A 13931-nucleotide genomic window follows, 5' to 3' on the forward strand; every position below is an offset into this window, starting at 1 on the left:
AGAAAGTCCAGGAGGACTGAGGAAAGAAATGTTTATAGAGTTTCTTTATTTTTTAAAAAGGACAAAGAGAGACCCTAATGACTAAGGATTGCATTTACTTAAGCTCTGATCCTGAGATGAAGATTGTAGATCAAATCCTCAAAAAATCTACTTATGGTATAGACATCTAGAGGCACACAGGATCCTGGAGAGGAACAGGGTGGCTTTATGAAACTCAGTATGTCAGACAATTTTAATTTCCTTCCATGACAGGGTGATGGAACATGTAGCTTGGAGGCAAGCAATAGAGGCCATTTATCTGTCTTTTACTCAAGCTTTCAATTCCATCATACATGGGATGCCCAGCAGCCAGCCAAGAAAGTGTAAGTTGAACACCATGTTTTTCAAGCTGCAAGTCCTGGAGAGTTCCAGGAGAATTTTAAATACAAGCATACATTCTTGAATAGAGGGTTATATCTTTTTTTAAAGTGCTCTAGCAGTTAAGAAGAAAAATACTAACTTCTGTTTTGCAGTAAAAGAATTATAATTGAAAGATCTGCATATAGAATGACTTTAGCTTCTTACATTTTTCTGAATGGTTTTTGGTCCCCAGATGTATTTTGGAGGCTGTATTAATGGATCCCAGCAGGAACCAGATGGTACAATTAAACTGGGGAACTGAGAGAATTTCCTGAAAGGACTATCCACAAAGGGGTGGGCAGGATTTAGGGAACAACAAAGGGTGGTGTAGCTGGAACAGCTGTTACCAGCCCTGATGTGAGGGGTCTGGAAGGGAGCAATAACCAGAACCTAGAGGACAGCAGTATGACTAGGGCCATCCAGAGGGACTGTGGCCTGTGGTAGGGGACACAGGTATCCTGCCATGACTCAGCCCAAGGAAAGTGTGCAAACCCATGAAATTATATGCAAACTCAGGGGTATACATGTGAATGTGCATTTTTCTGCTGAGCAGGTCCATAGATTTTTATCAACAGTCTCCAAAATGAATCCCAGATGTTAAGAGCTATGTTTTTAAAAGAAGGATATAAAATTTAAACTCACTTTGTTGTATTTCTGAAGTTGATAGTTTGTAGTCCTTGTTAAGTACCTACAGGGTGCAAAGCACTAAATAACATTCTATAACTGGATAAAAATGAACCAGGAGAAGTTATTGAGTGTATTTTGGACCAAAGATTGTGTTTTACTAAGATTGTGTTGTGTGTCAATGGTCTAGTGTGTTTGGGAGTGAAACATGGAGCAGAGGAACTGGTCTGGCTGTAGCAAATTACACGTAGCAAATTACACTGAATAATATACACATGTTACTTGGAAAGGTTGGTCAAGGGATAACATTTGGGCAAAATTAACTTGACAGGTAGTCAGCTATGTATTTGCTTTAATTGGTTGATTGATGGTGGTTTTGTTTGTTTTTTGGGTTTTGTTTATATATGTACACACACACGTGTGTAATTCATATATATGATATATGTCTTAGCTGTGGGTACCATAACAAAATAACAATGACTGAGTGGCTTAAACAACAGAAATTTATTTTCTCACAGTTCTGGAAGCTACAGGTCCCAGACCAAGATTCCAGCTGATTCCATATCGGTTGAGAGCTCTCTTCCTGGTTTGCAGATGGCAACCTTCTCACTGCATCCTCACATGGACTTTTCTCAGTACATGTGTACAGAGAGAGAAAGAGAGTGAGCTCTCTGGTGTCCCTTCTGACAAGGACACTAATTCTATCAGATCAGGGCCCCATCATGTGACCTCATTTAACCTAATTCCTTATAGACCCCTATCTCCAAATATAGCAGCACTGAGGGTTAGATCTTCAACATAAGAATTTGGTGAGGGGAACAGAAAAATTTAATCCATAACAATATATATAAATATATTAATATGTATAATTAATTCACTTTTACTGTGTCAGGCACTGTGCACGTTGCTGGAGATATAAAATGGTTAAGATATTGTTCCTCTTTTCGGTGAGAATGCTAAAAATCTACTCTTAGCAAATTTCAAGTGTACAGCACAGAGTTAAACTATAGTCACCGTACTGTACATCAGATCCTCAAAACTTATCATCTTATAACTAGAAATTTGTACCGTTTGACCACTTAGACCAACATCTCCCCATTCCCTGTGCCCAGCCCTTGGTAATCACCATTCTACTCTCTGTTTCTATGAATCTGACTTTTTTTTTGGATTCCACATGTAAGTAATACCATACAGTATTTGTCTTTGTCTGGTTTATTTTACTTGGTATAATGCCCTCCAGTTTCATCCATGTTGTCACAAATGGCAGAATTTCCTTTTTTTTATGGATAAATAATATTCCATTGTGTGTATCTATCTATCTATAAATAGATACAATGCATTGTGTGTATGTGTATATATATATATATATATATACACACACATACATACACATATATAACGCACACATATATATAACACATTTTCTTTATCCATTCATCAGTCAACAGACACTTATGTTGTTTCCATAGCTTGGCTATTGCATGAAAGGTAACTATGTGAGGTGATGGATGTGTTAATTAACTTGATTGTGGTAATCATTCCACAATGTGTATATATTATCAAGTCATCATATTGTACACTTGAAAATGTATACATTTTAGCTGTCAACTATACCTCAGTTAGAGAAAAAAGATACTGTTCTTGTTGAGGAGTAAGAGTCAAGTAAAAGAGCTTGACCTTTATATAACTAGTCCCATGGAGGCCCATTGAAAGACTTCTAGAAGTTCAGCTGGAGGAGTGCCTGCCAGATTCCCAGACTCTTCATTCTTTTAAATCAGTGCCTTTTGACCCAGGCTGCACATCACCAGGGGAAATTTTTTTAATAGGGTTTCCCAGTCCCACTTCCAGAGATTCTCATTTAGCTGGTCTGAGATGGGGCCCCAAATGGTGGTTTTTGAAGGCTTCCCTGCTGACCCTAACGTGCAGCAGTGTTGAGAGCCACCTGGAGTAAAGGCACTGACACACACACCCCTTCCACACCCCACACTCACCACTACACTACACTACACTCTGGCCTCTTGGAATCACGGCTAGTTGTTCTTCTTCTGATGATTAGTTCACATTTTGTCTTAGAGATGCTGTAAAATTTTTCTCTTTATGAAGCAGCTGCTAGGCAGCCCAGAGCCAATTCAGCGCCTCCTGTCGGCAGGTGCATAGACTGTATGCGATGCATCTTGGTATTAGCTTCAGGCTTTGTGCCAATGATGCCCATTCCCTTCCCTTTTCCTTTTTCTTTCCCACTTAGGTCTAATTTGTACTATCTTGATGTGCTTTTATTTATCCTTGTAAACTGTCTCTGATTCTTTTGGGGAAGAGGGAGAGATATGGATTTATAATGAATGAATGAACAAAGAAAAAACACACCAAAAATACATGCAACACCCATACACAGAAATCACCAGAAGAGTTTTTGCAAGCCTGTCTGTTTCTTGAATCGATTTCTAGGAGGGCGAGACTGAATGAGTGGAGAAGGTGGGGTTAGAGGTGAGGTGAAGAGCTGGCTCCCAGACTTAGCGCAGGAACAGGTGAGTAGTGACTGAATGCCTGCATCTGACAGCACTCCATGGCAGTCGAAGGGTAGAAGGAGGGCAGTCGAAGGGAGGCATGAGCCTCCCAAATGAAGACAAGCTGGGCAGCCATTATCCAAGTTCATGAGAAAGGACAAGTGTTCTCACATAGCCTACAAACGAGGACACATTGATATCTTCCTAGTGCAACCCTAGTTCTAAGGGAACTAGATGTGATGAACTGAGGGGGAATTAAACTTGGAGACCTTCCTGAAGGAGGTGAATCTAGGGTTTGGTTTTGACAGAGGGGAAAGACATGTGCTATAGCAGAAAGCAAGAAGTTCTAGACATCACCACAACTCTACACTGATGGTACAGAGGACTTTCCACCCCGTAAAATGAGATGTCCTGGGAGGGACAGCCAAGGAGAGCTGAGATGACAAGGGACTGAATAAGGAAAGGATAAGTGTCGTAAAGACTAGAGACATTTTAGTGAGAGTTTATGAAGGAAATGTATGAAGCGGATTCATTCTTCATTTAACAAACATTTACTGAGCACCTAGAATGAGACAGGCACTGTTTGGGTGCTTGGGGTACAGCAGTAAATAAAACAAATGCAGTCTTTGTCCTCATGAGCCTTATAGCCTAGGCACATTAATTCTATAGAGACACAAATCATGACATAATTGCAAGCGGTGATGAGTAATTTAAGGAGGCTGCAGAGGGCGTTGTGGGAGGCTGTGGGTGGGGCTGGGAGGAAGCTGGCTTGAGGAGCAGGAGGGCTGTCCACTGGTGGACAGGTTGGAGAGCTATCTAGGAGAATCAACTCATAGGACTTGGCAATTGGTTGGATGTGGGAATGAGGAAGGCAGATTTGTCAAAGAGGTGTCCCAGGTTGCTGGCAGGTGCGTGCGCATACACACACCCTTCCACAGGAGCTGAGGGGAGGACTGACTGCGATTATTTCTTTCTTCTCTCTCTCATAACCTCTCCTCTTCTCTCAATAAAAAGGAAAATAAGATTTTCCAGGAACAGGTAAATAAAAGTTCATATTGAAGGCTTACGGAGAACAGTCTGAAGTAGTTTCCACCTGGTCTAAAAATATATATGAAACACAGTGAAAACCACACTAATGACCTCAGTGTTATTCTACCTTACTTTTAGTTCTGATGCTGGTATTTGATGGTGAATTACTGGGATACTTTAAAAATTGCACTCCAAGCATATCTATTGCCAAAAAAGTTCCCAAACTGATGCTCCTCTCAGGAGATTGTTTATTGTCTTTGATTACAAAGAGACAAAAGAGGTCTCTCTCATGGTTGGAATTAAATTTTATTTGAGCCACAACAATATAAATATATGTACACAATGTTACATGCTATTCAAGATTGTAAGCGCTCCTCCACCCTTCCGCCATCCATGCTTCCCAACTCTTAAGTGTATCAGCCTTAGAAGAACCCCCCAGGAGGCATCAACTCATACAGAGCAAGGTGTATTCTCTAAGTGACACCATGCCTGCCAGAGGGTCAAACTGAATAGGGGTACAGGTTGGGTGCAGGCAAGACCTGCTTCAAAGTCACACGAAAGGATGACTTTAACATCTTAAATGCAGGTCTAAATTCACTTGTTATTAATTCCTCAGCCTATGAAGTTAATATTGAAATGAAATTTTAAAAATACAGCCTCGGGCTTCCCTGGTGGCGCAGTGGTTGAGAGTCCGCCTGCCGATGCAGGGGACACGGGTTCGTGCCCCGGTCCGGGAAGATCCCACATGCCGCGGAGCGGCTGGGCCTGTGAGCCATGGCCGCTGAGCCTGCTCATCTGGAGCCTGTGCTCCGCAACGGGAGAGGCCACAACAGTGAGAGGCCCACAAACCGCAAAAAAAAAAAAAAAAAAAAAAAGTACAGCCTCTTCAAAATGCATTTTCTTAAAAGAAAAAAAAATTGCTAGAAGGTGATTTAATCATTTGTGATTTCTGAAGAAAAATGAAGATCTTTCTTTGCATTTCCAAGGGTTTTCATTTGAAAATCAATGTGTGATCTAGAGTTGTTACTTTTTGTGATAAAATCACAAACATGGGCAAACCTAAGGCTCTAACCCTATTACGTGGTGCACTGAAATCCTGCAGGGGAAAAAAAAGAAGTATGGTCACATTTCCCTAAGTGTAGCTTTTTCATATAGACCTACATTACACTGACACTTTTTTTCTGTAAATATTTTGAATATGCATGATCAATTTCTGTCACTTGTCCAACATCTAGAAGTGCCTGACAACGTTCTAACATGAATTTCTGGATTAGTTTCAGAAACAGAGTGACGGGTAACTGTATCCACAAGTGGTTGATCTATTTTGATGTGAACCTAATTAATGCTGCATATGAAACTCCAAATGTCACAGTACAGGAGTTTTACAGTTTTAATTATTAGACTGACTTAGCTAACTCATTCTAAAATGAAATTTGAATTTAATTTAATGTAAGTTATTAAACTCTTTTACAATAAATTCTTTTTTTAAGAGAAAGGGTTGTATAAAATCATTCAATTATGATTTTAGCGTGTGGATGAGAACTATATAAAAATGCCACAAATAATATATGACTTCAACATTATGACTGAAACTACAAACTTGCAGGGAAGGATTGGGCTGCCCAGCTATGATGTCTGGTCACGAAGTCCAAGCCGCTGTTTGATGAATCTGGAGATTAGGAGCTGAGGCCGTTTCTGGTACTCCACCAGAACATCATGGGGAGAGTTGATCTGGTCGCATTCAAGTCTGTTGAGAAGTGTCACACAGACCACAGCAGCTAGAAGAGCAAATAAGACCATTACCAAACAAATGGGTTTATCTTTTGCATAGAAACATTAACCAGACACCCCCGTGTCCCTAGCACATGTACTTTGTGTTGTTTTCCTTTTCCATAAATGCAATCTACTGAACCTTCCAGACTTCCATATGAATTATAATTCATATTTCTGTGGACTCCCACCAAACACTCCACCTAAATAAGTTAATTGAAATAATTTTCAGCACTCTCCCTTCTCCTTTCCCCTATAATTGGCTACATTAAGGCTTAGAAAAGATTTGTGTTCAAGATAATAACAAGGAGGGATCTTTGCCATCCAAGATACACAAACCTCCAGCTTTCTATCCCATTTCCAATTCTTAGAGCAGGCTTTTCTTTTTCTTTTTTCTTTTTTTAAACATCTTTATTGGAGTATAACTGCTTTACAATGGTATGTTAGTTTCTGCTTTATAACAAAGTGAATCAGCTATACACATACATATATCCCCATATCCCCTCCCTCTGCGTCTCCCTCCCATCCTCCCTATTCCACCCCTCTAGGGGGTCACAAAGCACCGAGCTGATCTCCCTGTGCTATGCAGCTGCTTCCCACTAGCTATCTATTTTACATTTGGTAGTGTATATATGTCCATGCCACACACTCACTTCATCCCAGCTTACCCTTCCCCCTCCCCGTGTCCTCAAGTCCATTCTCTACGTCAAGCAGACTTTTCTTACTTCAGGATATAACTAGAGAGCTAGCCATTTTTTTCCTGAGATGACATTTTACTCCTTGGTGCAGTGTTTGAATTTGCCTACTGGAGAGGGAAGTAAATAGAGAAGAGATATGGCCACTAACCTTGGGAAATAGCAATAAAGGCGAGTACTGACTCTTTTGAAATCTGAGAAAAAAAAATGAAATGATATGCTTAAATGAAATGATATGCATAAATGATATGCTTAAGAATCAGCTCCATGAAGGAGCACATTTATTAGCATTTAGTTTCTAAAGAATGAGGACAAAATCTTGTGATAGTTACAAAACTAGGGGGAAAGAGCAAACATCTTTCTTTTAAAAAAAATGAAATTCTCATTTTTGAAAACACACCATAAAAGCGGCGTCTTTGGTTTGTTCCAGCAAGAACAAGAAAGAGACATTGGGTCCCCTGCAAATTCTTTATCATCAGTTTCACATGAAATCTTTGATTTCAAGGAATGTGGTTATACACATTGAAATCAGTGACAACCACTTTGAATTGATAGCAGTGTCACAATCTCTATGTTCATCTGCATCATTTTAAAAAGGATTTCAGTGGATCTGGGATTAGATGTAGCTACAGTCACAAGCTTTGAGGTCATGAAGATAAAGTTGGGTTTGAGTGTGATATTTATTTCTTTGACTGCTACACTATCTCAGACTTCTGGATTTGAGAAGGCGAAATGGACTGTAATCATAATAGATGCTTTCTTTTTTGTTTGGTTTAGCTCTTGCTATATGCTGGGTATTTATGATACCATTTAGACCTCATAGCTGTGCCATGAGCTAGCTCTTATTTTTATCCCCTTTGGACAAATGATGAAATGAGGGCTCAGGGAGGTAAAATGGCCCAGTAGGACACAGCTAGTAAATAACCAGTCAATTCCCAGCTTCATAAACTGCTGAGAAGACACTCTACCTCCCATCCCTCCTCCTCTGCACATGGCAAACCATAAGGCAGACAGATCAGTCAAACTGACCCTCCTGTTCAGTGAACTGAAAAGCAATTGAAAATATCCAACTTGAGCTGAGTCAAGTATTTTCATCACCTAGTACCCTGTTTATTCAAAACTCATTCAGTTGTAAAGCAAGTTGGCCCAACAGGTAAACAAGTAAATGGAAGAGCTAGAAACTTCCTTGGCTTTTCAAGTTAATGATCAGCAAGTCTGTGATGGCTGACATGAGCTGGTGGTAGCAGGGAAAAGATGAAAGTCCTTCTCTAATCCTTCACTTGGCAGAAGGATAAAAGGAAACACGTGCTCTGTACTTGTCAAGGAGCGGGAGCTGACTTGACTTAACGTCTTCTCCGGCTATTTCAAGGGTGAGGCCAAAGAGGGACAAGAACAGGTCGTCGCGATCTCAGTGGTGTTTTCTTGATGCTAGAGGACCCATTAACAAGCAGCCTGTAATAATCTTGTCGTCTAAAATTACTATTTGCACAAGCAATTAAAAGGGACTAATTTACCCAAAACAATTTGTCAAAGTTAAGCCTGACAGCTTTGCTACCATAATCCTCAGGTTGGGCAGGGAGTATGGCTCCTGCAGAGAGGCATTCAGTGACCTAGCTGTCACCAAGGAGGTTGTCAGCTAACTGACCTCAGGCTGCAATGGGATGGGAACACACCAGTGTTAACGTGAAGCTCAATGTACCCTCGGCCACACCAGGAACTCCCAGTGATTCTAACTCTTTGATTGTTTTTGGTCCCTTTGCAAATCTGATGAAAGTTGTTAACTGCAACCTCTTTTCACAAAAATACACATATGCACATACACACAAAATATTGTATATAATTTCAAGGGTTTCAGGGCTCCTGAAGCCCACCCTGAATTATTAGAAATCTATGGTCCCCCATGGATCCCTGCTTTAGCTCCACCTCTGTGATTCAGAATGGAGTTCCAGGAAGGTTTTCCAATGAATTGTAGGCAAAGGCAGCAATGTGAGGCAGAAACTCCCTGTGCACAGCAGAACCAAACAGGGCTGGGTCTCAGAAAATGGCAAAGCAGCAAAGGTTGGCTTTGGAGTGTCCAGCCTGGCCCTTAGGACTGCCCCTCTCCCACCTCTCCCCGGCCCGTTACAGGGAGCCCTTCACTTCTCAAGGTTTGAGCTTTTTAGGCAGACCCCATCTTTATTCCTCAGGTGCCTGGTATATAAAACACAGAAACCTCAACAACCCAGAACCTTTGCACTTCCTCTGTCTCCTCTGAGACGTCTATCTCAGGCTGTTGACTGCTAATCAAAAACCAAGTGGAGAAAATTTATATTCAAAGGATCTGATCAAAGCTAAGGAGCATAGGAACAAGTTGTTCGTCTAGACTGGCATTTCTGAAAATGTGCTCCACTGGCCACTTGCGTCAGAACTAGAACTTGTTAATAATGCAGATTTTTAGGCTTTATCACAGACATACAGAAAAAGGAGTGAGGAATAAGAAAGGGCAGTTAATCTGTACTTAAAACAAGAAACTCAGTTAAATTATTTGCACATTGATATTTGACAGCTATTGCGTTAAAGACTTTAAACTCTATCCTGAATTAAATTAAAGCAAATGTTCATACCTGCACCCTAGTACTTTAGGTTCCCAGAGAACCAAGATTTAGCATTAACTCTATCAAAAATTGTCCCATATCTTTTATAAAAGTGTTACTAAAGACACTGTCGATGTAATATAGCTGATAATTTCACTTAAGTTTAACATTTGGATAACGTTTTTATGACAAACCTTAAATGCTTTCTTTATAAGCTAATGAGAGCTGTGTAACTCAAAGTGTTTCCATTTTCAACTTGGCCTCTAGGAAAGTCAGAACTAAATCTAAGTATTTAGATTTAGTATTGCCCTACCAGGTAGCTCTTTGATATTGAGAGCTCCCCATCCACTCCCTTAAATACATGCCTCTTATTCTCTTTACCTTTGCTTAAATTATTTATACATTCATCTTTTATTGAAAGCTGCTGCTAATGCCTTTTAGAAAAAGGAGAAAGTATAAGTAATCTGTCGATAGATAAATATGATACTCTTTTATACCTATGGAATAGCGCCAGGAAAGGGGGTGAGGAGGCAGGAGATAACAGGGCTAGTCCATCTTCGTTGTGATCTGGCTGTGTTTCCTTAGACAGGTCACTTTTTACTCTCTGGGTCTTATTTCATTCTCTGAGAAAGGAGCAGGTTGGACCTCAAAGGTCTTGCTCAGCTTCTGTGCCTCACATTATCTTGGTATGAGGACCATGCTGTCATCTCCAGGAGGTCCAGCTGCAAACTTGGGGACTTGCGCTTCTGCTGGGTGCTGGACCTCCAACCAGAGATGTGTCAGGATGGGCAGAGGATGTGCCTGCTGTGCTAGGGGCAGAGGCTCCAACAGGGAGAACCCAGGGAGCCCCACTGAGGTCACAGGTGGGAAGAGGCAGGTCACAGGTAATGCCAACACACAAAAAGTTGAATCTGTGGCCCCAAATCATTCTCTAACATGTGAGTGTGTTGGTACAGGAAGGCAGGAGTAGGATAGAGGACAGGAGAGTAGAATTAAAATGAATCAAACAAAACTCTAGACACAGACCTTGATTTAAAATATGTAAAAACCAGCAAAGCAAGAAGAAACAATTTTTTAAAATCCTGTCTTTATAAGCGTAATAAATGAATTACTTACCATTTATGCTTGATTTCCCAGACACACTGACTTATTTTCTTGGTAAAATAATAACTGTGCATACTACTGAATAAGTATCAATGTAATGCTTTATTTGATTCCAACACTAACCATCTTGGTATGTGGTTAGCCCTTAGGGGATTTGCTTTCTTTCTAAAGTAGCACAGCTAACTTTTAAAATAGAAAAACCTGCAGGGTTTTTTGTTTGTTTGTTTTTTTGGTTCCTCTGAATAGAGATCTGAACCTTGTGCATCCATGGGAGGCTGCTGGGAAGACTCAGCAGGGCATGGTGCAAAGGGACCTCAAGTCAGACAGAGCTCGGTTCCAATTCCAGTCCAGCTACTTCTTATTTACTGTGAGAACTTGGGAAAGTTATTTAACCTCTCTGAGCCACAGTATCTCTCAGGAGATACTGTGAGGGTGAAGAGCTGCAGTGGGTTGCCTTTTGCCTTTGTGTAATAATATTTCAAAACCCCAATTTTCCTCATTTTTGAATTAAGAAACAGTCCAGTTCCAGACTGAGTATAATCTTTAATCCTTGTTGTAATATCTTCTTTACTTTATCAGTGATCATCCTGCAGTTCCCAGAGCCCAATAGCCTTCATTTCTGGGACCAGCAGAAGGATATAAAATGGAATTAAAGCCAGATTCTGCTCCCTTTCACTGAGCTGTAATATTATGAAGACTGAATACATTCCCAAAGTTCCCAGTATCTGTCAAAAGAAATAACACTGAATTCTTCCATTACCCTTAAAGAAAATCCACTGTGAGTGCTGCCAACAACTAAAGACAAAGATTTAAGTGAAACTAATCTTGGATAAATATTATGTTTCGTATATTGTCATGCAAGCAAGCTTGTGTCAAAAGGCAGCAGGCACTGTCTTTTAAAGATGGGTAAAAATTGAACGTACTTATCACAAGTTCACAGTGCAAAAGGATTAACATCTTTAATCAGAATGTTAGGGGTTTAATTAAAGTAGATTTTGCTTTAAGAGAGGGACAGATATATGCATATTATAAAACCATAGATGAATGCATTCATACAGCATTGTACAGTGGGTTTACCTTGTTCTGAAGGTTCAGCCTTTCAAGGTAGAATAATTTTGTGACAGCCACTATTTCCCTCACCCAAGTCCTTCTTAAAGCAACAATGGATTCCCACTATTATTTTTCAGGATAATGAGATCAGGATAACAGTAGTGACTTAGGGGTGTCCGTGGCCCCATTTCAAGCAGTTTGTCCACCTATCAAATATCAGGAGATCCACGGGCTACAGCTATAGCAGAAGTATTGTATGAAACTTACAGCAAAGGGAGGCTTAACTTTAAGGCTTTGCCTCTTCCTAGTTGGACAATTTTGTGACACTCCGAAGTCCTTTAGAAAATTCCAAGCCATAAATGTAGCTGGGTAATGAAGGAACCAGTTGAATTTGTTATAGCCGTCTTCCACGGTCAGTAGGGGTTGAGTGGTCATTCTGTTCACTCATTTGTTCATTCATTTAGTAAATATTTATTGAATGCCCATATGGCAGATATTATTCTAAGTGCTAGAGATATAGCAAAAAAAATGACAAACAAGGTCCCTGTTCTCATGCTACTTATACTGTAATGGAGAAAGATGCTAAATACATACCTCCATGCATTAATACATGTAAAATAATATGTAAGTTAATATATAAAGAAAACAGAAATGTAGTCTGGTATAGTGGTAAATGTGATGCAGAGAAATGAAGTGGAATGAGTGAATGAGTGAATAAGTAGAATGAATGTGGGTAAGTTTAGTTTAGGTAGTCATGCAAAACTTCTCTGATGAAGTGAGACTTAAGGTGAGATCTTATATTAATCATAAAGATAAGAAGTGGTAATCCATGTGGTCCCAGGTGAATGCAGAAAGATCTGTTTTTGCACCTGTCCAAAGTCAATGACTGACTCCTCTGAGTTAGGACAGTGAGCCTCTAGAAGACTCTTGTTTAAATAAAAAGTTGTTATTTATTAGCCATCATTGCCTTACTATGAAGTCAGATTGGTTATCCAGTCATCTGGTAGTATTAAAGGGACATAAAAAGACCATTAGAGAAGGCTGTCTGGAGAGACTGGGTGGAAAGGGCCACTGCTGACAGTGGGAGAGGGATTGAGGGGGAGGGGCACTAGGCCTGGGAGCCCTGAGCGTTCGGTGCCAGATGAAACACATTTTCCAGTGTCGCTTAGCATTGGTATATAGCCTCCCTAATAAGTATGTTAAAACAGCTGCTTGTGAAGTCTCTCTCAGCCCTTCCCCAAAGCAAGCTTTTCTACCTCATACAGAGCTTTTCCAAGCTTCACTGCTTTTGCGGAAGGATATAATGAAGTGGGGATGAGAGATAGGAACATGGTAGCATCATATGCATGGGGTTTTGGTCTGTTTCCTTGGTGGTTGATCTTCCAGGTGTTGATCTTCCTGTACCAGGAGTGCACCTTTGGAAACGGTGGTGTCTGAGGTAGATAAAGAGTCCCTGTCACCATGAAGAAATTTGGACAGAAATACTCCCAAGAACTGCAGAATTACAGAGTTACAGATACAACCTTTAGTGTGCATGTTGGCAGCCCAGAAAGGGTCTGCTCAATGGAAAGGCTGCAGCAGTGGCCTGGAAGAGAGCTATTGGCAGGCTGAAATCAGCTACCAACAGCTCCAATAGCAGCAGAAAAAGGAAAGCGCAGCATGGGGCAAGCTAGAGAGGACAGAGTCCGGGAAGGTACCTGCAGCTGGCAGAGAAAGCAAGGTCACAAGGATTCGTGGCAAGGACAAAAAAATCCCTCATAACAGAATAACGTCGCCGAAGCTTTGGCAACACCCTCAAAGAGAGAAAGACTAGGGTCCGGGGTTCACAAGCCTAGAACTCTCTGGCTGCCTCTTAAGAAAGAACTGATGCTCATCACTAAACTTACATCAGGGCAGCAGTTCGTGACGTGGCATTTTATGTTTGACTAAACTGGTTACCAAATTTTCCTCCATCTGCATATTAGGTGGAGCCATGACTCAAGTGACCGCTTGCTGTTTCCATAAGAAAGAAATGTGAGGAAGCATTTCCTGGAGCAGAAATATCTTAATCCAGGTGTTCCTGCAGGTCATGTGCTGGTTAGGCTGCGGCTCAGGAAAGGGCAAGCTGCCCGCCGCTGGGGCTCCCACTCCCACTAACTTGTGGAGAGAAAAGCAGATGCTATTGTTTCCCTGAAAGGAGGTAT

At 40.8% G+C, this 13931-nt stretch overlaps 1 protein-coding gene across 4 annotated transcripts in view; it reads right to left on the reverse strand.

Annotated features, from left to right (window-relative positions):
* Positions 1 to 4813: 4813 nt before the first annotated feature.
* The window catches only part of UPP2 (uridine phosphorylase 2), a 44516-nt gene continuing 35398 nt past the window's right edge, over positions 4814 to 13931 (reverse strand). Inside the window, exons 7-8 of one of the 4 annotated variants that reach the window (XM_060016766.2) lie at positions 7173 to 7215; positions 4814 to 6334 (exon numbers count right to left, since the gene is read on the reverse strand). In XM_060016766.2, the coding sequence (XP_059872749.1) occupies positions 6298 to 6334; positions 7173 to 7215 (80 nt within the window). In that variant the 3' untranslated portion in view covers positions 4814 to 6297. Of the gene's footprint in view, positions 6335 to 7172; positions 7216 to 13931 lie in introns of those variants that run through there. The other 3 variants (XM_060016765.1, XR_009520166.1, XR_009520165.1) reach the window with 3 other exon arrangements.

This window comes from Delphinus delphis, chromosome 7 (genome assembly GCF_949987515.2).
Source record: "Delphinus delphis chromosome 7, mDelDel1.2, whole genome shotgun sequence".
In the NCBI taxonomy this organism is placed as follows: Eukaryota; Metazoa; Chordata; class Mammalia; order Artiodactyla; family Delphinidae; genus Delphinus; species Delphinus delphis.